The 22,712-nt window shown below is 39.3% G+C and overlaps 1 protein-coding gene and 1 long non-coding RNA gene across 5 annotated transcripts in view; one reads left to right on the forward strand and one right to left on the reverse strand.

Moving 5' to 3' along the window:
* LOC108279083 (uncharacterized) overlaps window positions 1-22,712 on the reverse strand; it is a 26,513-nt gene continuing 3,801 nt past the window's right edge. For 2 of the 3 annotated variants that reach the window (XR_008398310.1, XR_008398309.1), the window contains 4 exons: window positions 8,577-8,642; window positions 5,200-5,288; window positions 874-913; window positions 1-658 (listed from right to left, as the gene is read on the reverse strand). This is a non-coding gene — a long non-coding RNA (uncharacterized LOC108279083). The remainder of the gene's footprint in view (window positions 659-873; window positions 914-5,199; window positions 5,289-8,576; window positions 8,643-22,712) is intronic. The other variant, XR_001815451.3, reaches the window with a different exon arrangement.
* Window positions 3,003-22,712, forward strand: part of jakmip2 (janus kinase and microtubule interacting protein 2) — a 21,457-nt gene continuing 1,747 nt past the window's right edge. For both annotated transcript variants that reach the window (XR_001815450.3, XM_017493044.3), the window contains exons 1-21: window positions 3,003-3,488; window positions 5,946-6,190; window positions 7,911-8,408; window positions 9,848-10,057; window positions 10,664-10,762; window positions 11,007-11,153; window positions 11,952-12,092; window positions 12,980-13,033; window positions 13,489-13,611; window positions 14,165-14,293; window positions 14,931-15,014; window positions 15,505-15,567; window positions 16,705-16,803; window positions 17,780-17,878; window positions 17,955-18,008; window positions 18,103-18,168; window positions 18,335-18,403; window positions 18,668-18,745; window positions 20,126-20,329; window positions 20,893-20,958; window positions 22,516-22,589. Coding sequence is in view for 1 of the 2 variants with exons in the window: in XM_017493044.3 (XP_017348533.1) it covers window positions 6,062-6,190; window positions 7,911-8,408; window positions 9,848-10,057; window positions 10,664-10,762; window positions 11,007-11,153; window positions 11,952-12,092; window positions 12,980-13,033; window positions 13,489-13,611; window positions 14,165-14,293; window positions 14,931-15,014; window positions 15,505-15,567; window positions 16,705-16,803; window positions 17,780-17,878; window positions 17,955-18,008; window positions 18,103-18,168; window positions 18,335-18,403; window positions 18,668-18,745; window positions 20,126-20,329; window positions 20,893-20,958; window positions 22,516-22,566 (2,463 nt within the window). In the remaining variant the exon portion in view is untranslated. The remainder of the gene's footprint in view (window positions 3,489-5,945; window positions 6,191-7,910; window positions 8,409-9,847; window positions 10,058-10,663; window positions 10,763-11,006; window positions 11,154-11,951; window positions 12,093-12,979; window positions 13,034-13,488; window positions 13,612-14,164; window positions 14,294-14,930; window positions 15,015-15,504; window positions 15,568-16,704; window positions 16,804-17,779; window positions 17,879-17,954; window positions 18,009-18,102; window positions 18,169-18,334; window positions 18,404-18,667; window positions 18,746-20,125; window positions 20,330-20,892; window positions 20,959-22,515; window positions 22,590-22,712) is intronic.

Genomic DNA, 22,712 nt, shown 5'->3' on the forward strand with positions numbered 1-22,712 from the left:
TGAAGAATAAGTATATTTTACTGAGAAAGAGTTCAACACAAGCAACAGTGTATCAGGTAGTGATGGAAGAAACGAGGCTTTTCAAAGCTTCGAATCAATTGAAACAATTGCTTCACAAAAATGATTCACAAAATGAACACCACACGCTGGCGACACCTGCTGGTCAAAACAGTGTAGAAGCAATGAGAGCTAGGCCCCAACATAATGACACCTTTTACAAAACAATTTCAAATATCTTCACAACAGTGTAATGTTTTCAATATAATTTACAAATAATTAAATACCCATTAAATATTAGTGCTTGTATTCTGTGTTTTAGTTAGGGTCTTTGCTAATCAGACTATTTACATTCAATAACTATCATTGTATCTTTTTAATTATTCACTCGAGTCTGTCATTAAAGCTGCCTATAAAACACTATCAAAATTAAGGTGTAATGGTATAACTTTTCTGTGGGATTGGACCAGACAGGCTAGCCTTTGCTCCCCACATACATGAACGAGCTTTGGGCACCCATGACCTTGTCACCAGTTCAACAGTTGTCCTTCCTTGAACCACTTTCAGTTGGTACCAACTACTGCACACCGGGAACACCCTGTTTTGGAGATGCTCTGTCCCAGTCTTCCCCGTCCCTGTGTTCCCAGCGTAAGAGACTGATCTAAGGATGAAACTTGTTATACATAATGATGACACTTAAATACATCACATGCATCACTGTAGTGCTTTATAAATCCTCACACTGTAATATACAGGGGGGAACCACTTTTCTCAGACTTGCTGAATGAAGCTACTTTCATAAGTGCACTTCTCAGGAGTAAGTACTAGCGCGATGAGTCAGATGAGTATCCTAAAATAATAACACAGACTACTTACTGTGCAGTGCACTTGATGCATTAGCTGTTGCACAGAGACTCTGAAAACAGGGCGGAAGCTAGAATTAGCAGGTACATCTAACAGTTGAATAATAAAACCTCTGAAAACAATACATTCTATACTTTAAAGCCTGCATTTAATTGCAAATAACGTGAAATGTACCTTATGCTGATGGAAAGTAGATAAAAAAACACTATAAACTAACACACACGATGATCAAGCACACACTATCCACTCAACACAGCAACAGGAACAGAAAACATCATGATTTCAACATGCGCGCTGAAGGGGAAACAGGGGAACTGAACTCTATGGAACACCTGTTTTCGTTCTCGTTTGTGATTCTTGTCTAAGCCCTGTTTTGCCTGTTTGCCGATCGCCTGACCTTGGGCCTGTTTTGTAACCTTGATATTGCCCTTCAATTTTGGATTTGTCTGCCTGCCTCTCTTTAATAAAAGCTTTAACTGCACTTGCATTCGTCTCAACCCTTGTGCCATGACAGTCAAGTTTTCATTTAATATCCATGATGCCATGTGTCCTAACAAAATGTCCAGGTCCTCTGGCAGAAAAACAGCCCAAAATATTAAAGATCCACCTCCATATTTAATCGTGGGCATGAGGTACTTTTCCATACGGCTACCTCTCTGTGTGCTCCAAAACCACCTCTGTGTTTATTACCAAAAAGCTCTATTCTGGTTTCATCTGACCGTAGAACCCGATCCCATTTGAAGTTCCAGTAGTGTCGGCACACTGAAGAGGCTCGAGTTTGTTTTTGGATGAGAGTAGAGGATTTTTTCTTGAACCCTTCCAAACAGCTTGTGGTGATGTAGGAGACTTCAGATTGTAGTTTTGACACTTTCTGACCCCAAGACACAACTAACTTCTGCAGTTCTCCAGCTGTGATCCTCGGAGATTTTTTTGGTCACGCTAACCGTCCTCTTCACAGTGCGTCGAGACGATATAGACACGCGTCCAATTCCAGGTCGATTCATAACATTTCCAGTTGACTGGAACTTCTTAATTATTGCCCTGATGGTGAAATGCACAACAAAATCACCAGTGTTGATTTAACACCCACAGTGTTGAATTCACACCCTACAGTGTTTATATGAGTCCAGTGGACTCATATAAACACTCTGGGTGTTAATTCAACACTAGGGATTTTACTGTGTGGGCATTTTCAATGCTAGTGCTATTTTCTTATAGACACGTCCCATTGTGTGAAGCTCAACAACCTTTTGCCGCACATCACAGCTATATTCCTCGCTCTTACCCATTGTTATGAATGACTAAGGCTATGTCCAAAAGAGCGTACTGTGACAGTATGTACTGCATTCGATGTGTGTGTAGTATGAATACAATCCGGACATACTACATCTGCCATGTTGGCATTGTCATGTGACCTTCGACATCACCATAAACACAAAAATCTTAAAGGGACAACCAGATTAAAGCAACCGCACTAACGGCAAAATGCACATCAGGAAAGTTAACTGAATTAGCAAATTTAAATGTGGGCGGGGTTAACAGGCTGAGGTAAATTCATTAGCGTGGCCGGCTAAAGCATGATGGAGATCACAAAAAGGTTTCAAATGCTGTGACAACTGTTTTCTTGATTAAACCTTCAACAAGTTAACAATTTATTTGGGTATTGCTAAACAAGTCCTGTTTAACCAAGCTTTAATACTTAGAGTCGACGCGCTGTCTTCCGACATGTTTTTTTCTGAGCTCGTCCACACCAGTCCCATTGCATTATGGGATTTATGACTTGCGTAGTGTTCATCGGTTGCATACTGCAATATCTCGCCGGAAGCAGGACGCCATCTGGGCGTTTCTTGCCTACTGTTTCTCGCCGACTGAAAATTCGGATCCCCTCTGGCACAATGTGTAGTAGAGTAGTACGTGATTTCGGACACAGCCTAAGGGAATTTGGCCTGTATGTTACCTCATATTTATGCCCCTAATTTAAGTAAACCTGTTTCTGCTCCTAGTCACCCAGGTGTACTAAAAATGTAAAATATCAATGGGAATATACTTCAAATATATTTTGCTCATATGAATTCATTGGTGTGCCAATAACTGGTGCACACCTACATTTAACAAAGATTTTTGTTATTTTTCTGTAAATCATCTGTAAGTCGCTTTGGATAAAAGCGTCTGCTAAATGAATAAATGTAAATGTAAATTTTTTTGTCAATTTCATGAACAAAAGATCAAAAGGTGAAACAACATAGACACCTTTCACAACCATATTCACCAAGGGTGCCAATATTAGTGGAGGTCACTGTGTCTTTAAAGAAGAGTGCAAATCTACCTCAGCTGCAGCGAGTAGAGGGGTCCAGAAAGTCCGCCTCGCGCTCGTATTCTTGCAGGCTGAATCTCAAATCGTTCCTACTCCCTATACTTGCGCACTACATACATGATGAAGTGCAGGACAGCGAGTATGCAGTGGGCTGAAGGTAGTGAGGTATTTGGGATCGAGCCGCAGCGCCCATCATTCTCCTCATTCTCGCACAGCTTTGTACGGCTGCTGATGCTGAGCGGTTCTGCAGGGATGGATTTGGGAGAGTGAGTGTAATAAGAAAGCGACGGTGGCTCGTCGAGATTCGTGTTTGGTATGTACAGTTTTTGATATTTAGCTTCGCTCTGAATTGATATTCCTTGCCTTTTTTCCCGTTCTTCTTCCCCTTAAGGTGGTTGTGTCAGGAGCACGGCTAGAAGCTCTGAGGCTAACGGTGGTCGCTTAGCTGCCATTACTGACGCAGGATATGGATATTAAAAATGTGTATTTGTTGTCTGATGAAATGACGTAGTGTTTGAATGTTTTTTGATAATAAATAACTTATATAATTATAATAACTAATCGGTTAAGCGAACAGACTGCTGAAGGATGCTCATCCTCCGAGTGTGCAGCACTGCTGGTCGGTAATAACCCGTTATTGTTCAGGCCGGAGCCGGAGCTGCAGGATGCGGTGTCCGGATGATAAATCACCTCAGGCGGTAACATTCGGTGGAATGCTATTCTGCTAAACAGACAAGTGTTCCGCGGTAGCAGGCCCCTGCAGTAGCATATATATCTGTGTAGTCTAGTTGACGTAACCGATATCCGTATTGCTATTATAATATCACTGGGGTATTATATTAAGCCTCTGTGTGTGTTATTTGTCTTAATCTGATTTATTCCCAACGCCAGAACCCGGATGTACTCATCACTTTGGTAACCTATATTTATAAACCAGTCTTTAATTAAACATGACTTCAGCTTTCCTATAACTCCCTGAAGATGGGGCTAGAAAACATTTTTTCCTGATTTTGACCTTTGATTTGAACAGCTGTATTAAAAAACAAACAAACAAAACAAACAAAAAAACAAACCTGCATGTAGACTATATGACCAAAAGTATGTGGAAACCTGACCATCACACCCACATGTGCCCATTCCAAAACTATGGGGATTAACGTGCACCTATTATGGTTTTTCAGATATTCCCTTTCATGTAGTGTTGTAGAGCTGTTTGTGAATGTAAAAACATCTGCAAAGTTTCACAGTTCAAAGCGCACGACAAACGCAGTTATCGACTCCCGAATGAAGGAACCGATTCTAAACAGCTGAATCGAGTCGTTAGTGATTCCAGACTTTACTTCCTGTACTAATCTAGGTAGGTTTGTAACAAAAATCCCTGCCTCTGGTCTTCATTGGCTGCTCGCTGACAGCGGTAGACCAATCACAACAGACTGGGACATCTAACCAATCAGAGCAAAGTATGCTCTCTGAAAGGAGGAGTTTAGAATGAAGCCTTTAGAATAAATCATTGAACGAGTCGTTTGTGACACTGGGGAAAAAAGATAATGCTGCAATTTAAATTACAAGCACAGTAAAGTGTTTTTTGAGCTTGGATGTGTGTAAATCTATTGTATGAGACCTTTAAAACAAAACTAGGTGCATTTCAAAACCATAATTGGTGCGCTTTAACACAGATTGCCCCCCACACACAAGACCCCCCCCCCCCCCGCCATTGTAACAGCTTCCACTCTTCTGGGAAGGCTTTTGGAATGTGGCTGTGGGGATTCATGGTAATTCAGGCACAAGAGCGTTAGTGAGAATAATTTTGTTTTTAGAATTATTCAATGTTAGAAAATTGGCTGCCAGATAGCATCTTAGCTCTGCAACACAGTTCAACAAAGAGGATGTCAAAATTTTCCCCACGTTTCAAAGGGAGGTAAACCTGAGTATCATCTGCATAAAAATGATAAGAAATGTAATTTCGACCTCCAGCGAAAATGTTCTATCAGAGAGATAAGAATTAAGCCAATTCAGTGTGGTACCTTGAATTCAAACTCAAACTGTGTCCAACATAGCTGGTCCCATTTACAGACAAGAGGTGCAGCTGTGACTGTGAAGAAGCAGTGGTAAGCTGTGTAAGGAAAAACAAAACAAAAAAACCTTACAGAGTATATTTTGGAAAGACTTAAATAAAAGTTTTGATTGTGAAAAAGTATTCACCCCCATTGCTATGAAACCTCTAAATTAGAAGTCACGTCTGTGGATCAGGTGGTAGAGCGGGTTGTACACTAATCGTAGGGTTGGCGGTTCGATTCCCGGCCCACATGACTCCACATGACCCCACATGCCAAAGTGTCCTTGGGCAAGATACTGAACCCCAAGATGCTCCCGATGGAAAGTTAGCGCCTTGCGTGGCAGCTCTGCTACCACTGGTGTGAGTGTGTGTGTGAATGGGTGAATGAGACACAGTGTAAAGCGCTTTGGATAAAAGCGCTACATAAGTGCGCCATTTACCAATTAACTGAAAAATCTCTACTTAAGAGATTTATTTTAGACTTCTAGAGGTCTAATCAATGCAAGTTTTTTTTTGTAAAAAGACTAAAAGTAGTCAAATCATTAAAAATCCGCCAAATTGAATAGCAGTAAAAGTATTTCTATTTTAATCCATAAAGGCAGCATGTGGGGGTGAAGTAGCTAAGACCACATGCTAGGAAAGTGGAAGAGAAGTAGCTGGGGTTTTTGTATATTCCCTTGTTTGTAAATTCCTCTTATCAATGCTTTCCTACAGGTATTCTCTCTGCCAGAATAATGAGGAAGAGACGGCATTGGAAACCTCAGTTTCGTGTATTTAAGCACTGGATAATTGAGAGTTGAGTTTGAGGACGTGTAGTAAGATCTGATCCAATGGCGAAAAAAGGGCGTTCCAAGGGTGAAAAACCTGAAGCCATCATCTCTGCCTTACAAGCAGCCAATGAAGATCTCAGGTCCAAACTAACGGACATTCAAATTGAACTGCACCAGGAAAAATGCAAGGTGGGTGGTTCAACAAAATAATCTTTGAGCCAATTTAATATTCTCAAATTTGCACTTATATATTACATTTGACCGTACTGTATATAGTATACAGTCTGTGTAAGGCACTGTAGACATGGATTGAGACTGCTGAGATAGGGACAGGGGGACAGGGAATGAGACATGGACTGGAAAAGGATCAGGTTTTATCAGGTTTGGTATGAGACACAAGGGCATGATAATGTAACGCTGGCAAGTGCAATGATACGACAGTGAATGACTAAAATGAAACTGGAAATTCAAAACATACAGTGCCGTGAAAAAGTATTTGCTTTTGATTTCTTCCGTTTTTGTGTACATCTCATACTTAATTTATTTCAGAAATGAAAACAAAATCTAAGATAAAACAAAGGCAACCTGAGTAAACACAAAATATAGTTTTTAAATGATAATGTTATTTACTGAAGCAAAAAAGTTTTCCAATACCAACTGGGCCTGTGTGAAAATGTATTTGCCCCCGTAGTTACTAATTCCCCAAATCTATGGAACTGCATTGATAACGGGGTTCAGCTGGACGAGACACAACCAGGTCTGATTACTGCAAACCCTGTTCAATCACATCTACACTTACATAGAACTTTATCAACAGCATGGAGTTGGTTAAAAGTCTTACTCAGTAACACACTGTGCTGAAATTTAAAGAAATTCCAGAAATGATGATGATGAAGGTGATTGAAGTACATCAGTCTGGGAAGGGTTACAAAGCTATTTCAGAGGCTCTGGGACTCCAAAGAACCACAGCGAGAGCCGTTATCTCCAAATGGAAAAACTCGGCACAGTAGTGACCCTTCCCAGAAGTGTCCGACCTTCCAAAATTCCTCCCAGAGCACAGCGACGACTCATCCAGGAAGTCACAGAAGAGCCAAGGACAACATCAAAGGACCTACAGACCTCTCTCACATCAATAAAGGTCACTGTTCATGACTCCACTATCAGAAAGACACTGGGCAAAAATGGCATCTATGGAAGAGTGGTGAGGTGAAAACCACTGCTGACCCAGAAGAACATTAAGGCTCATCTGAATTTTGCCAAAACACACCTTGGTGATCCTCAAACCTTTTGGGAGAATGTTCTGTGTATTAATGAGTGGAAAGTGGAACTGTTTGGAAGATAGGGGTCCTGTTACATCTGTTTTAAACCAAACACAGAATTCCACAAAATGTTCATCATACCTACGGTCAAGCATGGTGGAGGAAGTGTGATGGTGTGGGGATGATTTGCTGCTTCAGGGCCTGGGAAACTTGCAGTAATTGAGGGAAACATGAATTCTGCTCTCTACCAGAAAATCCTAAAGGAGAATGTCCGGTCTTCTGAAACTCAAGCGCAGTGATCCAAGTCATAGGAGTAAGTCCAATGTGAGTAAGTAAGTGAAAGACTGATCTCCAGTTATCGGAGGCATTTGGTTGCAGTTATTGCCGCTAAAGGTGGCACAACCAGATTTTAAGTTTAAGGGGGTAATTAGTTTTTCATATTGGTGATAGGTGTTGAATAACAGTTTAAAAAAATAAAAATAAAAACTGTATTGTGTGTTTATTCAGGTTGCCTTTGTTTTATGTTGTATTTCGATTGAAGATTAGAAACTATGTAGTATGAGATGTACAATAAAAATCAGCAAATACTTTTTCACAGCACTGTAAATCTGACACGGTCTTCCACCTTAATGCATCCCTTTCTCCAACAGGTCAGCAAGCTGGAACGTGATAAGACACAGGAGGCCAAGCGCATCCGTGAGCAGGAGCAGCACCGGCACACTGCAGCTCTTACTGAACAGCGGGCACGCTGGCATGAGGAGAAGCTGAAGGAGCTGGCAGCACTGCGCGAGTCACTGACGCGACAGCATGAGCAGGAGCTAGGAAGAACTGCCAAGATCAAGGATGGTGAGATTCAGAGGCTACGGTCTGCATTAGCTGCATTGCGTGATGGAACTGGCGAGAAGGTTCGCACAGCACTGGCTCTGGAGGCACGTGACGAGGCACGGCGTTTTTTTGAGCAGGAACGTGCAAAGTTGCTAGGCGAGATCGCTGAACTGAAGGCTGTAAAGCGTCACACAGATGAGGCGCTCAATGCTGCCATCCAGGCTGATAAGACTAAGGCGGTTGATCTGCGCTCTGAGCACCAGGCGCATCAGGAGCAGATCACTAAGATCAAGTGGGACTGCGAGCGTGACATTCGGCGGCTGGTGAGTGGTCATTTAATGTATGTGTTACATTCTTTATTACACACCTGCAAAGGTCTCTACATAGTGAAAGTTTCATTATAATGGTTATATACATTTTAAAATACATTTTCGTGAGAACTGTTGAGCAACAATATAAATAGTGTGTGGTGTAAAGGCCATTTTGATTACCATGACAGCATGATGGATTCAGAGGCACTGCAGCCTGGTCAGGGCAGTTCACTTTGAGTTGAGAACCTGTGTGTAGGGCGATTAAATGAGGTTTTTGTTAAAAAGAAAAACAAAACAAACAACACCATATTGCTTAAAGGTAGCCCACAATGGCCATGTGATTATAACAGTGTCATCTCTCTGAGCTGAAACTCATTTAAGCATTTAACAACTTACAGAAATGTTGTTCTTTTCCCTTTCATTCTAAACCACCAAGGCAGTTTCCTTTCCAGGAACATCCATGAAAATCTACAGCCCACAAACCTGTTGGTTTCTTGCTCATTTTGTTATTATTAATCTACAGTGTGAAATGAGTGTGCATCGGCACCCATCTCAGGTGACAGTCATTTTAGTGTTTAGATGGAGGGTGGAAGGACAGAATCTACTGACAAATCATGATACGAACTTCAATCAGCTGGAGCATCTCTGACCAACACTTGTTCTAACTGCAGTGTAATAGCAGCAGCGATGCATGATGACTCTTGCACACACCGGACATGACCATGTTTTGACGGCACAGTTCAGCGACTGTGCTGGGGCACCGCTGCAATGTATCTGAAAATGCTGCACATGGTTGCTTATTTAAATTGAATTCTTGTGTTTTTCATTCTATATTCCCTCTCCAACAGAGTTTAGACTGATCGTACACTTAGTCCATGACCCAGTGAACTAGTATCAGGCTGTATTTATTGATAGTGACTTCAAAGAACTTTAAATCGCTCTGGACGAGGGTGCTATACATGTAAATGTTGCAGCTTCATCAGTGACCACCACAATATACAGAGATTAGGGCTGCAACTAACGATTACTTTAATAATCGGTCTATTTTTATTTTTTTCCGATTAATCAGATATTTAAAAATTATATATATAAATAATACACACACACACACACACACATATATATATGTGTATATATATATGTCAAATATATATATATATATATACACACACAATCATGTGAGAAAATAAGTACACCGCATGGAAATTTTGGCTTTTTTGACATATCTGAACAAGTAAACATTTGATCATGTTTGAAACAGTGCCGATTAATGAAGCTGATGTACTTGGAAAAAAAACCCACAAGGAAAATTAGTTTTTCAATCATTTATTCAACAGAAATGTCAATAGATGTGATATTCCCCTGTGGAAAAAGTAAGTACACCCTTGTCCTCAGAAGCTAGTATTGCCCCCTTTAGCAGAAATAACTTTGAACTGTGTGCAAACTTCCAGGTAGATGAAATCAAAGCGAAAGACAGGACAATTTTCTCTTTGGAGAAAGAGCTGGAGACCACTACAGGTTTCCTGCAGCGGTTGCAGCTTCAGAAGGATGCACTGGATGAGCAGCTTTTCCTTGTGAAGGAAGCAGAATGTAACCTTGGAAGTCCAAAAAGAGAGATCCCTGGAAGGGCTGGCGATGGAGCAGAGCACTGTGGGAGCCCGGTAGGTACCTGCTCACCCCATCCTAATGTATGTTACAAGCTATAGGATCCCCAGTGATTAAAAATGGTAATTGATAAAATATATTTCACTAATCTGATATCTTAAAAAAAAAAGAAAGAAAAAAGATTTGTTGATTTTGTGTTCTCAAAGGAAAATACATTTTCACACAGGCCCAGATGGTATCGGATAACTTTTTTTGCTTCAATAAATAACTATCATTTAACAACTGTGTTTTGTGTTTAGACTTGGTTTTAATTTCTGAAACAATTTGCAGAAGAAATTAGGATGGGGGCAAATACATTTTCACAACACTGTGTGTGTGTATTTATATATATACACATACACACACACACACACACACATATAATTTCCAAAATGTCAACGCTTTTATAATGATGAAAGACATGAGCATGACGTATTCCAGCCAGTGGCAGTGGGATACAGATCAGTACTAAAGTAGACAAACCTCATTTTCAGGCAAACACATTATACGTAACGTCAATCAAACTGATTTATATAGCACTTTTAAAAACAACTTTTGTTGACAGTTTTTGTGGACTTTTTCAGTGCAATTATTTTATTGTATGTTTGCACTCTTATGCACAGGAAATGAGGAGGAATCAAAGACGCGTTGCTGAACTGAACTCCACGATCCGAAAGCTGGAAGACCGTAACACACTTCTGCTGGATGAAAGAAATGAGCTAGTATGTAAAATTCCTAAAAAATATTTTGTGAACAAGGACGAAAGACATTAACCAAAAAAAAAGGGTAATTAATTAGAATTTAATTCTAAAATATGAAGACATTAAATAAGATGAAAGAAAACTTATTTTAAAAAGTTTAAAGGTAAGTAGAGATTTATTATTTCATTTGTGTTTGTCCATTTCATTTTCCATCTTTCAGCTTTGCTGCTTTACTGTACTTTGTGTTTTGCTCCCTCGCTCTCAGCTAAAGCGAGTGCGGGAAGCAGAGAAACAATGCAAGCCGATGCTGGATAAGAACAAGCTATTGAGTAAGAAGAACGATGAGTTGACTCAGTCTCTCCAGCGCATGGAAGAGAAGCTGAAGGGCTTGACCAAAGAGAACCTGGAGATGGTAGGTTCCTTCACACACTCACAAGTCTGTATAGATCTGCCACACAGAATTTCAAAGCCCACTAGTCAGTGATTTGTCTGACTGACTAGTCTAATGATTTGTGTGATTTGTCTGACCGACTAGTCTAAGTTGTCTAATGGAAGCCCAATAAAGACCATTTTAATTCATCTGGTCTAACGTGATGACCATGACTCACAATAAGGGGAGCAAAAAACCCAAAAGCCTTAAAACAACCTGAGAAGACTAATTAAAAGTCTGTTTTAAGTGACACACTTCCTGCTGCGAGTTGGTGGCGCTATGACCATGACTGACAGTAGTCACATCCATGTGATCAGCCCCGAGAACCAAACATACAGCGCAAGTTGAATCTAAATCACTCATTGCATGCAGAATATATGAGACACTTCCTTTTTCCCTTTTTTGCCAGAAATGTATTGCCTCGATACCGGGCCCTAATAATAATAATAATAATAATAATAATAATAATAATAATAATAAACGGAGCAGATCCAATAGGGCCTCACACCATCGGTGCTCGGGCCCTGATAATAGTGCAGGTCAGCAGCCATCTTCTATTTTATGTTGGTTTGCAACTTCATATTTGGTCCAAGGCAATTATAAGGTTTATTGAGACAGAGCATTTTTGTTTAAATATGTAGCATAGGTAGGGACACTATGAAGTTATGGTCCTGTTTAATTATTAATGTGGACATTTAATAAATGATAATGGGCTAAATGAAATGTTACTATCTTTTCACTGTGATAATTAAATCTTATTTACTTTATCTTTTTGTTCAGAAAGAGAAAATTACTTCTCATCCACCACTAAAGAAGCTGAAGTCTTTGAACGACTTGGACCAAGCTCAGGATGAACAAGAGATTGAGTTTCTGAAGTTGCAGGTTCTTGAGCAGCAGAGCATGATCGACGATCTGACGAGAGTGAGTCAGAAACTGTATCAGTGCATGAGAAACTTCACTATTGCTCATTTTATTGAACATGCGTGTGATCTATTCTGAAAAAGGCGTTTGCATGCTTAAAAGGTCTACCTTATTATTAGCTTTAGTTTATGACCCTTTAAATGCCTGCAATAGTGTGTATATAAATACACAAAGACCTCCACACTTGGTGATACATTTCAGGATTTGGAGTAATCGGATTATTGAATGACACAAAATCCAACACCTGACGGAATTTGTCACTTGGGTCAGCCTTGTAAGGTGTGAGCCCGTGCTCACTGTACAGTTGCAGGTGTGGAATGTGGCAGCACTACAAGTCTGGAATGAAATCTAGATAGTTTTGAGTAGTAGGTACTATGGGCTGGTTCCATATTATTTTTTGCAAAAATGGCAGCAAACTGTGTTTAGTCCTGGAAAACTGAAGAAATAGCCTACACAATAACTCTGCAGATGTCCCAAGAAATAAACCGTCATTACATGTACAGAGTGAGTGTTTATCACTTTAGTTTTCTGTAGGACATTGGGGGTTGAATATTCTCTTACTGATGTCATTCAGTATGGACCCTGCAAATATGTGTGTGTGTGTGTGTGTGTTGCCCACTTTGCTAACTATGCCACTCCCTCTCTCTCTCTCTTGCTTATAAATCCCAACATTTCTGCAATTGCAGTTAAAGATCAGTTAAACCATGTTTTATCAATGATCCTAACCACTGAGCTGTCCTGTTCACACACTTAAGCTGGGGGTTTTGTAGTGCATTCTGTTTTCTCTACCTGCCTGTTTTTTGTTTGCAACGTTGGCACCAGTTATTTTTATAAAATACTTTACTTCATTTTTGTGTACCTGGTCTGACGAACTGTCCTTGTTTTAGGATAGAGAAAAACTTCTCAGGAAGAAGCGGCATAAACGAAGCAGGCCTATTAAGGTGTGATGACATCATGTTTGTTTTTGTGCCTGTTGTGTTGTAATGGTACATTTAAAAAAAGAAATGTTATTAAAAATAGGGCAATACTAGAAGTAATTTTTCCAAAAACTGTCTGGCTTCATTTCTCTAATGAATAGCAGAATTTGTTTAAATGGCTTAGACATTATATTCTGGAAACTATATTTCCACGCAACAGGAACAAAATTAAAGTGTCTGAAATGTCTTTGTAGATAGCACTGATAGATAGCACTGATAGATAGCACTGAAATGACTGATAGATGCACTGCATTTCTTATAGCACTGACACCAGGGCATAGACCTGCAATCATGAGGATGTACAAGCTTTGGAAGAGGGTCAATTTGTCAGTTTCCATATGTATACCTTACTCCATTAGTAACTGAAATAATAATGATTGACCCCTCCATGTTTACTAAAATGTGTGCCTCCTGTTCAGAGGCATATTGTTGTGGACACATTCTATGGATACGACGAAGAGTCCGTGGACTCCGAGACCTCCTCCGTGGCCTCTTTGCGTATGGATCGTACTCCAGCCACACCAGATGAAGAACTGGATGAGGTGAGAATAAAACAGTGTAAGCTTTAACATCATTTGAGCTAAGTAACAATATGGCATTAGATGTTCCATAGTAATGAACATCATAAATGAAATCTTGTGGATTTTAAAATCTCTTCTTGGAAGCCAAAATGTCTGTAGTTGTGTTAGCTATGTCACTACACACCACCAAATGGCTGCGTGTCTTTGGAGATTCTCATCAGCGGAACTGATGTAGCTGCTCAGATGAATGGCAGACTGTCTTAAAGACCACAGTTACTACCACAGTGGTTGTGTTGATGTAGTACTACTGTACAGTTCCTGTGCACATTGTGGTACATTTCCTTTCTTCTCATCCTACCTTGGGCTCACTTCTCAATTCTTACTCAAATAGTCAACTCTTCACTTTTTCACTGTCTTTGCTCTTATTCTTCATTGCTATTTCTCATTGCACATCTACTGTATGTCCTGCACTATGCCGTTATTTTTTCTTTACAATGACACCATTTCATTCTGCCTTTACACTGTTCCCTCACAAACCCCCAAGTGTCCTTCATTGAATGAGCTTTTTTTGCAGGGTCTGGCCAATGAGGAGTCTGAGCTGCGCTTCAGGCAGTTGACACGGGAGTACCAGGCCCTTCAGAGAGCCTACGCCCTGTTGCAGGAGCAGAAAGGTGGTGTTTTTGACGCTGAAATGGAAGCCAAGGTAATCCTTATGTATAGAGATGAACGCTTTATCTCACGAAGTGCCCATAGGAAGATGCTCTAACAATGACTGATTATTTGACATAATACAATTTGGTCCAGTGGTTTTTTTTCGATAAAATCTCACTTACTGGCCAAACACAAATCAGTAGACTGGTGGTAATAAGACACAGGTGAGAATCATCACGCCTCCTCGCCATCTATTCAAAGAAATTTCCAAATGTAGGGTAAATTTCCCTTTAAAGGATGATTTTAAAGCTATGTGTGCAACCTCTTGCCACAGTTAAATTTGTGCAATCGGGGATAGCAGGAAAATCCCTCATTATTGCTGCTTTTTCTGCTGGTAGAAACATAATGTATCATGGAAAATATGAATGCATGCAAGACGCGTCATTTTTTGGCTCATGGTCGGGTTAGAAATGCCAGACTCGCCTTCAATTACTCATTGAAATGTGCCCATGGCTAAAACCCTATGATTTGTCTTTACATTTCATCTGTGTTGCCACAGTCAGTAAATGCTCTGTCCAACGTCTCAGATTTTACATTCAGAACCACTCTGTGAAGGTGGGTCAGCTGAAAACTTGAATAAAATATTTTAGAAGAATTTTTTATGAAGAAGAAATGATGTATTTTTGCAGGCTCATGAGCAGCTCCAGGCTGATGTGCAGAGGTATAAAGCAAAAATTGAAGACCTAGAGAAAGAGCTCGCGTCCAGAGGACAAGTAAGTAAAGTTTAGTTTAATGCCAGCTTTACTAGTCCACTAGTAAATGGGGTGAGAAATGTTTCATTCGCATTGTGCATGTTATTCATTTTACACACACCCACACACACACACACACACACACACACACACACACACACACACAAATCAGTATTAAAGTGTGACAAGGGGATTTGGGATATCCAAATGCAATTATTATACATACCTTCTTAAAATCCAGCCCCATTTAATTAATTTTTAACCAAATGCATCTCCTCTTCAATAAACCTTATGTACACATCAGTACATTTGCTACTTTTTACAGTTTTATAAACCATTGAGTAGTTATATAAACTATAAGTAGGCCTGTAGTCACATGCCTGAACATGTTTTCATCAATCTCATTAGTGTTTGCTGCAATTTATACGCTACCATGCATCTGTAAGAACGTTGGCTTGTGCAGCATGATAAAATGGTTACAGCACTTAATTCATGCTTTCATTGGTTTTAGGATTCCAAATGGGTAGAGGAGAAACAGCTGTTCCTCAAGCGCAATCAAGAGTTCCTGGAGAAGGTTTGACATGGACGCTGTTTTACCTACTTCCCAACCCAAAGTGCCACAGGGCCAGTTATATTGTTTTATTTGAATGCTGGCTAATATTCTATATACACAGATGAGTCAAAACATTATGACCACTCACAGATGAAATAACATTCATCTGCGAATCACACTGATTATCTCTCACATCGATGCATGTCAGGGTCTGGGATATATTAGATGGTAAGTGAACAGTTGGTTCTCTTAATCGACATGTTGGATGCAGGAGAAGTGGGCAGGATTGAAGACCTGAGGGAGATTGACAAGGGCCAGATTGCTGTCGCTAGATGACTGGGTCTGGGTCAGTGCAGGCAAGACTTGTGGGGTGTTTCTGGTCAGCAGTGGTGAGAACCTACCTTCAGTGGTCTGGGGAGGGACAAACCACACCCAATGCTCAGCGATGAGTGAGGATAGCGAAAGCTATCCCCTCAGGTCTGAACTGACAGAAGGAGTACTGTGGCAGAGAAAATTACAATAATGTACACGATCATCCTGTTCAAAAGTTTACATCCCCCTGGCTCTTAATATAGTGAGTTACTTTCTTGAGCATCAGTGAATGTTTGCACCTTTTGTGATAGTTGTGTATGAGTTCCTCAGTTATCCTCTGTGTGTAAAAATGGATAAACTTAATATAGCCACTGTTGGGAAGGGGTCAAATATACAGAAAACAAACAATGTGCCGGATTTTTCTGAAGAACAGTGGGCAGTTAGCTCAGGATAAACAAGGGACTCATGAACAACTATCACAAAGCATAAAAACAGTGGTTGGACCGACGAGGACGACACCAAACCCTGAGCACCTCACTCCACCTCCCCTTTTCACACCTTCAAACCCTCCAAGTTCTGCACCTAAGTGGCCTCCTGTGTCTGTGCTCAAATTGCCGCTGCCTAGGCTTGCTATAATATATATGTATATATAGATAGATAGATAGATAGATAGATATAGTCCCCTCCACTATTATAGACATGTGGACGACCAAACGCATATTAGGCAGAAGGTTATAATGTTTTGGCTCATTGGTATAAGTTATCTCATTTCAGAGCGAAGCTTATGAGGATGTTTTAAATATTTTCGTTCACTGTTCTCTACCATTTAATGTTGCTCTTTGCCAGATGGAAAAGATGGATAATGAAAATTCCCGACTGCAGCAAGAGCTCCAGGACTCTAAAGACCAGAATGAGCTGCTTGAGTTTCGTATACTTGAACTAGAGGTTGTAACCATTTGCTCCTCAATTTACTAAAGAAACTTTACTGTTTCCAAGACTCATTCTATGCTTTTATTGATATAGCACCTTGAGTTACACTGCTACCGAGTCGGCAGCAAAGTCCTGCTTAAAGGGTTTTTATGCTTGAGCACATAGGGCCATATTCAGTGTCGGTGACTTAAGTTCAAAAGTTATATTAATATTTATTGTATCACCTTTATCAACTCAAGTGTATCAACTTGAATAATAATAAGACACGGGTGAGAATCACAACGCTTTAACTGCCGGGTTCAACCTGCCTCCTCTCCGTCGACAGCTGATGCTTGACAAACCCCCGCTGCCATACTATGTTAAAAAGTTGGTAGCATATTCACGTTGCTTGCTATGTGGTTGCTAGGTGGTTGCTTGGGTGTTGTTATGACATTCCAGTTGGTTGCTAAGGTGCTGCTAGCTTTCCTCTGTGCTACATAATGATAAGAATGCTACAATAACATTGGTGAAAACATTTTATTCTCATATGCTCCTCTGCACTCTCAATCCTACCAACTGTCACTAGCCTTAAATAGTATTATTAATATTCTCATGAGGGGAAAAAAGGCTCATTAGGTGTAAGAAGAAGGAAAACCTGCTGAATTTGTAACTTCAAACAAATGCTCAAAACTATTCACCAAATAGACAGGGGATAACCCAAGTTTCTGATAAACAAATACGTTAAATCACTGATCAGTTATTGTTTCTCTTACAATAAGCACTTTAAATGTAAGAGATCTAATATTTAGCGGTCCTAGCTTCAGCTCGATGGTGCTGGCTATGCATTTGGAATGTTAATTCATCTACTGGGTAACTATTTATTAGGGTAACACAGTCAAGTGTTTTCAGAGTTGTTATGTATTATAAACCTAAGCTCTGAGTGTCCATGTAAAAAGCACTTAAATAAAGTAATGTTTTGGTTGGTGTGATTAACTGGTTTTTAATTTAATAGGAGAGAGAGAGGAGATCCCCACCCTTCACTCTTTCAATTCACCCCTTCTCGGAGGGAATAAGTGCCCTTCAGATCTACTGTATAAAGGAAGGAGTAAAGGTAAGCAAGTAACTGGGCCGTAACGGGGTATATGGGTTACGTGATTGATTATGAACTTCTAATTTCTCTCCTACAGGATGTGTGTATACCGGATCTCATCAAATTGTTAGATATTCTAGGAGATAATGGGGTGAGTTTGACTTTTAATATTTGCTTTCCTTTATATGATATAGTGTCTGAATTTGAAACATAACTATTCCGGTTGCTTCCCACACTTCCAACAGAATTTAAGGAATGAAGAACAGGTGGCCATTATCCAAGCAAGTACTGTCCTGTCTCTGGCTGAGAAGGTTAATATAATAAAACACTATTTTTATGTTTGAACTTATATTCCATAAAATAATACAAACTACAGCACAATCTTTAGGAGGTTAAACCATTATTATTCAGCATATTTAGATAGAATTTTTTTTTTTTTTTAAATGAGATTATTGTCTGTGTGTATACACTCCTTAGTGGATCCAGCAGATTGAGGGCACAGAGGCAGCACTCCATCAGAAGATGATGGACTTGGAGCTGGAGATGGTATGGTCAACCTGACAATCAGCCTCCAAAGAACATCATAAATGCCTCATAGATTTTGTTTTAATGTCCAAAAGTAGAACTTGTGATTCGTATCATTCTTTGGGTATGCGGTACTTCTTATAAACTGAAATATGTGTTAGTATTTTAGTTAATCATGAACATACTTGTGAATCATTTGAGAAGGTTGTATTCTGTACTTTGAATTTTTAAAACCATTTTGTTGTGCACTAAAGGTGTAGCTTAGAAAATGCTTTCATCTAATAGGAGATGTTCTGCAAGCAAAAAGGCTATCTGGAGGAGGAGCTTGACTACAGAAAGCAGGCCCTTGATCAGGCTTATATGGTAGGTAATAATGATAATAATAATACTAATTATTATTATTATTATTAATTCATCACCATCATTGATCGGTGGGGTCCAAGCATTATTTGCAAATAACATCCCCAGTGGCCGGTTCTTGCCAAGATACAAAGTACAATAAAGAGACCACAGATGAACATGGTTACCAAGGGTCCTTTGGAGTCTCCAAAAGGTGATTTTGGTAAAACACATGGACACACCCTTAGAACAAGCTGTGTAAAATATAAATTGTGAAAATTGAGTGTGAATGTAATTAGCCTAGGTGTAGGTAAACTTTTGGCATCAACTGTACAGTGCCGTAAACATAAATTTCAGCATGACATAAATATTTTATGGTTGTAAAGTAAGGTCAGAATCATTAGTAACCGAGACATGACTCTGTATTAGTCCAGCTCCGCCTCACATGCCAACATCAGTCTGTTTACCATGTTTCTTCAGAAGAAGGGTAAGGCATGATTATGGACTTTAAACTACTGACTAAAAGCTACTTTGGGAATTTTGCCCTTTTTGGTAGAAAAAGAAATATAAAATATAATATAAATGTTGAAAAATAATTAAAGAAAGAGGAAAACGGAGAGAGACAAGAAAGCAGAGCAAGCCAAACGAGAGAGAGAGAGAGATTTATATTTTAAAACCCCTTTTGCTAAATCCATTATCATAGAAATAGTGGGACCATCGATTCTTACATTGATTTTGATGTACTCTATGCCATTAAAACAAATAAACAACCAATAATTTAAAAAGAAAAAGAATAGGCAAGAAACCAGATTCATTTATATTTAATCCGAAGGTTAGTATTAAATTTCATGGAAAACATGTAGGAGCCCTGCTGTAGACGCTCACGGGTTTAGTGTTGGCAGAGCACAGCAGAAGCTTCGATAATAGAAGACTTAAAAATAAAGGCTCATCTACAGTGGTGCTTGAAAGTTTGTGAACCCTTTAGAATTTTCTACATTTCTGCATAAATATGACTTAAAACATCAGATTTCTTCTCAAGTCCTAAAAGTAGATAAAGAGACCCCAATTAAACAAATGAGACAAAAATATAATACTTGGTCATTTATTTGTTGAGGATTTAATATTATAATATATATATAATATATTAAAAATCCTACTCACAGTAGCCTTACAAATAGGAAGCAAGAATGCTGACAACTGTCTGTTTTTCAATGTGTGTGTGTGTGTGTTTGTGTGTGTCTTTAAATTAATAGTTTTATGACTATGAGGCCATGCGTTATAAAGCCAGCCTATGGCTTCATAATATTAATAGCGAATTAATAATCAGTAGTGCAGTTTTTAGCAGCTCTTACTGGACTCCATGCATGGTTGGTGACATGAACATTTGTGTGTGTTTCTAAACAGCAAATCCAGGAGCTGGAGGCAACCCTGTATAATGCACTGCAACAAGATAAGGTGATCAAATACGGTGAGCCACTGAGTGAGCTGCAGAGAGATGAGCTGCGCGCGGCTGTGGAGAAGCTCCGACGCCAGATGCTGAGAAAGAGCCGCGAGTACGACTGTCAGGTGCTGCAGGAGAGAATGGAGCTCCTCCATCAAGCCCACCAGGTAATCTGCTACTGTATTAAAGAATTAAACTCGAGTGAATTTCTTGAAAAATGTAACAAAAACATAGATTTCGGGGGTTGGCCTTTAATCTAACTGAAGGTTCTCTAGGTCAGCTCATCCAGGATCTAGGGATTTCATTCACAATATGTAAAAACACTGTGCTTTCCAGCATTCTTGCCATGCTGTCTGGTAGCTCAGTGTGTTAGCACACTTGTCATATTAATCCTAATGTCTGGGTTCAATCCCTTACGAAGCACAATTTTCACTCCGCTGTGTCCATTCTCTGGCCGCTCTGCTCATTCTGATTATGGGGATCTTACAACCCCTAAACTTACCACATAAACTTAATGAGCTGACTATTTCAGTTTTGAAATTTAGATAATCAAAATAAATTATGCTGCGCTATTTGGCTCGTCATGCATTACTAAGTGCCTGTTAATGTTTGCATATTCTTAAGTGTGAAGCACCACTGACATCAAAATACAAGTAAATACTTTTATACTGAATTACTTGTATCTGTTTCTTCTACCTGTAAAATGTTTTATATCTATCTCTCATCACAGAGAATAAGAGACTTGGAGGATAAGACAGATATTCAGAGAAGGCAAATTAAGGATCTAGAGGAGAAGGTGAGATGATTTCATGTGTCCATTACGACTTGTTAAAGGAATATTTCACCTAGCAGTTCTAACTCTGCCAGTAACTGATGAAACCTAGAAGCTGTCTGTTACCTTTATGCTGGTGAGATCATGTTAGTTTTCTTACATTATTAACCAGGGTAGTATTATTGAGTCACGCATTTCTTTTATCACTTTTGAATATTTGGGATTTTTATACATCTTCTACAGTGTCCTCCACTAATATTGGCACCCTTGGTAAATATGAGCAAAGATGGCTGTGAAACACTGTCTCTGTTGTTTAACCTTTTGATCTTTTGTTTAAAAAAAAAGTTACAAAATTACTCTTCTCTCATGGATATCAAACAATTACAAACTCAACACAGGTTTAGCAAAAATATATATATATCTTTGTTAAATATATGTGTGCAATAATTATTGGAACCGCTATGAATTCATATGAGAAAAATATATTTGAAGTATATCACCATTGATATTTTAAAAACATTTTTTAACAGCTGGGTGAATAGGAACAGGAAATTGTTCAACCATGATTTCCTGTTTCATAGGGTAGAAATATGAGGTAACACACAGGCCAAAAATGGTTTACTGACCACAAAATCAAGGTCCTGCCATGGCCATCCCAGTCCCCTGACTTGAGAGTCCACCAGCATGGATCTCGAAACGTGAAGGATCTGGAGAGGTTCTGTATGGAGGAACGGTCTCAGATCCCTCGCCATGTATTCTCCAGCCTCATCAGCGTTATAGGAGAAGACTATATATCTTGGCAAAGGGAGCTAGCACAAAGGATTGCCTAAAAGGGTGCCAATAATTGTTGCACACTTATATTTAACAAAGGTGTTTTTTTTTATAAACCTGTGTTTTATTTGCAATTGTTTGATATCCATGAGAGTAGAGTATGTTTGTGATTTTTTTTTTTTTATTTTACAAAAGACCAAAAGGTTAAACAAGACAATTCTTCACCGCTTTCATTGCTCATATTTACCAAGGGTGCCAATATTAGTGGAGGGCGCTGTATTTCTGTCTCATTTGTTTAATTGGGTTCTCTTTGTCTACTTTTATGACTGATCCGATGACAATCTGATGATGTTTTAGGTCGTATTTATGCAGATATATAGACACTTAGAAAGGACTCACAAACTTTCAAGCACCAGTGTACTCTGAGAGTTCAGTGTACCACAGGAAGGAACCTGAAATCCAGAGATCTTTAAAAAGAATAGGTTGCAATGTTAAGAGGAAGAGGAACATAAATAATGTTTTCCAGGCAATGGGTTTCATTGTGTGATTGTCATGTATTGGTTCTGAATCCGAATCAGAGAATGAAATTTGAACAGTTGATCTAATAGAGGTGGTAGTTCTACTAAAACCCATGAGGTGAGAACTGTGGAAGGAAACACTGAGCTATAAAAGTGAGTTATTATACAGTCTTTTTCAGCTTGCACCTTTTGAGTCTGCAGTTCTACTTTTACACGGACTCTGTCACGGTGATTAATAGTCTTTCTGTCTGTCTTCTTTCTCTCCCTGTTCCATTCTGTTGGTCCTCTGCAGTTTTTATTTCTGTTCCTTTTCTTTTCTCTTGCCTTTATTCTTTGGCCATAATGTCAGAGACATCTGCTGCAGAGGTGAGTTGAAGCACAACATTTTTCCTCTGATGACTCCCCAGAGTTTGACGCTCTTTGCAATTATTACCCAGCGTTCTATTATTATTATACTATTATTACCCTAGTTCTTTTCAGCATTTTAGT

This window comes from Ictalurus punctatus, chromosome 18, assembly GCF_001660625.3.
Source record: "Ictalurus punctatus breed USDA103 chromosome 18, Coco_2.0, whole genome shotgun sequence".
In the NCBI taxonomy this organism is placed as follows: Eukaryota; Metazoa; Chordata; class Actinopteri; order Siluriformes; family Ictaluridae; genus Ictalurus; species Ictalurus punctatus.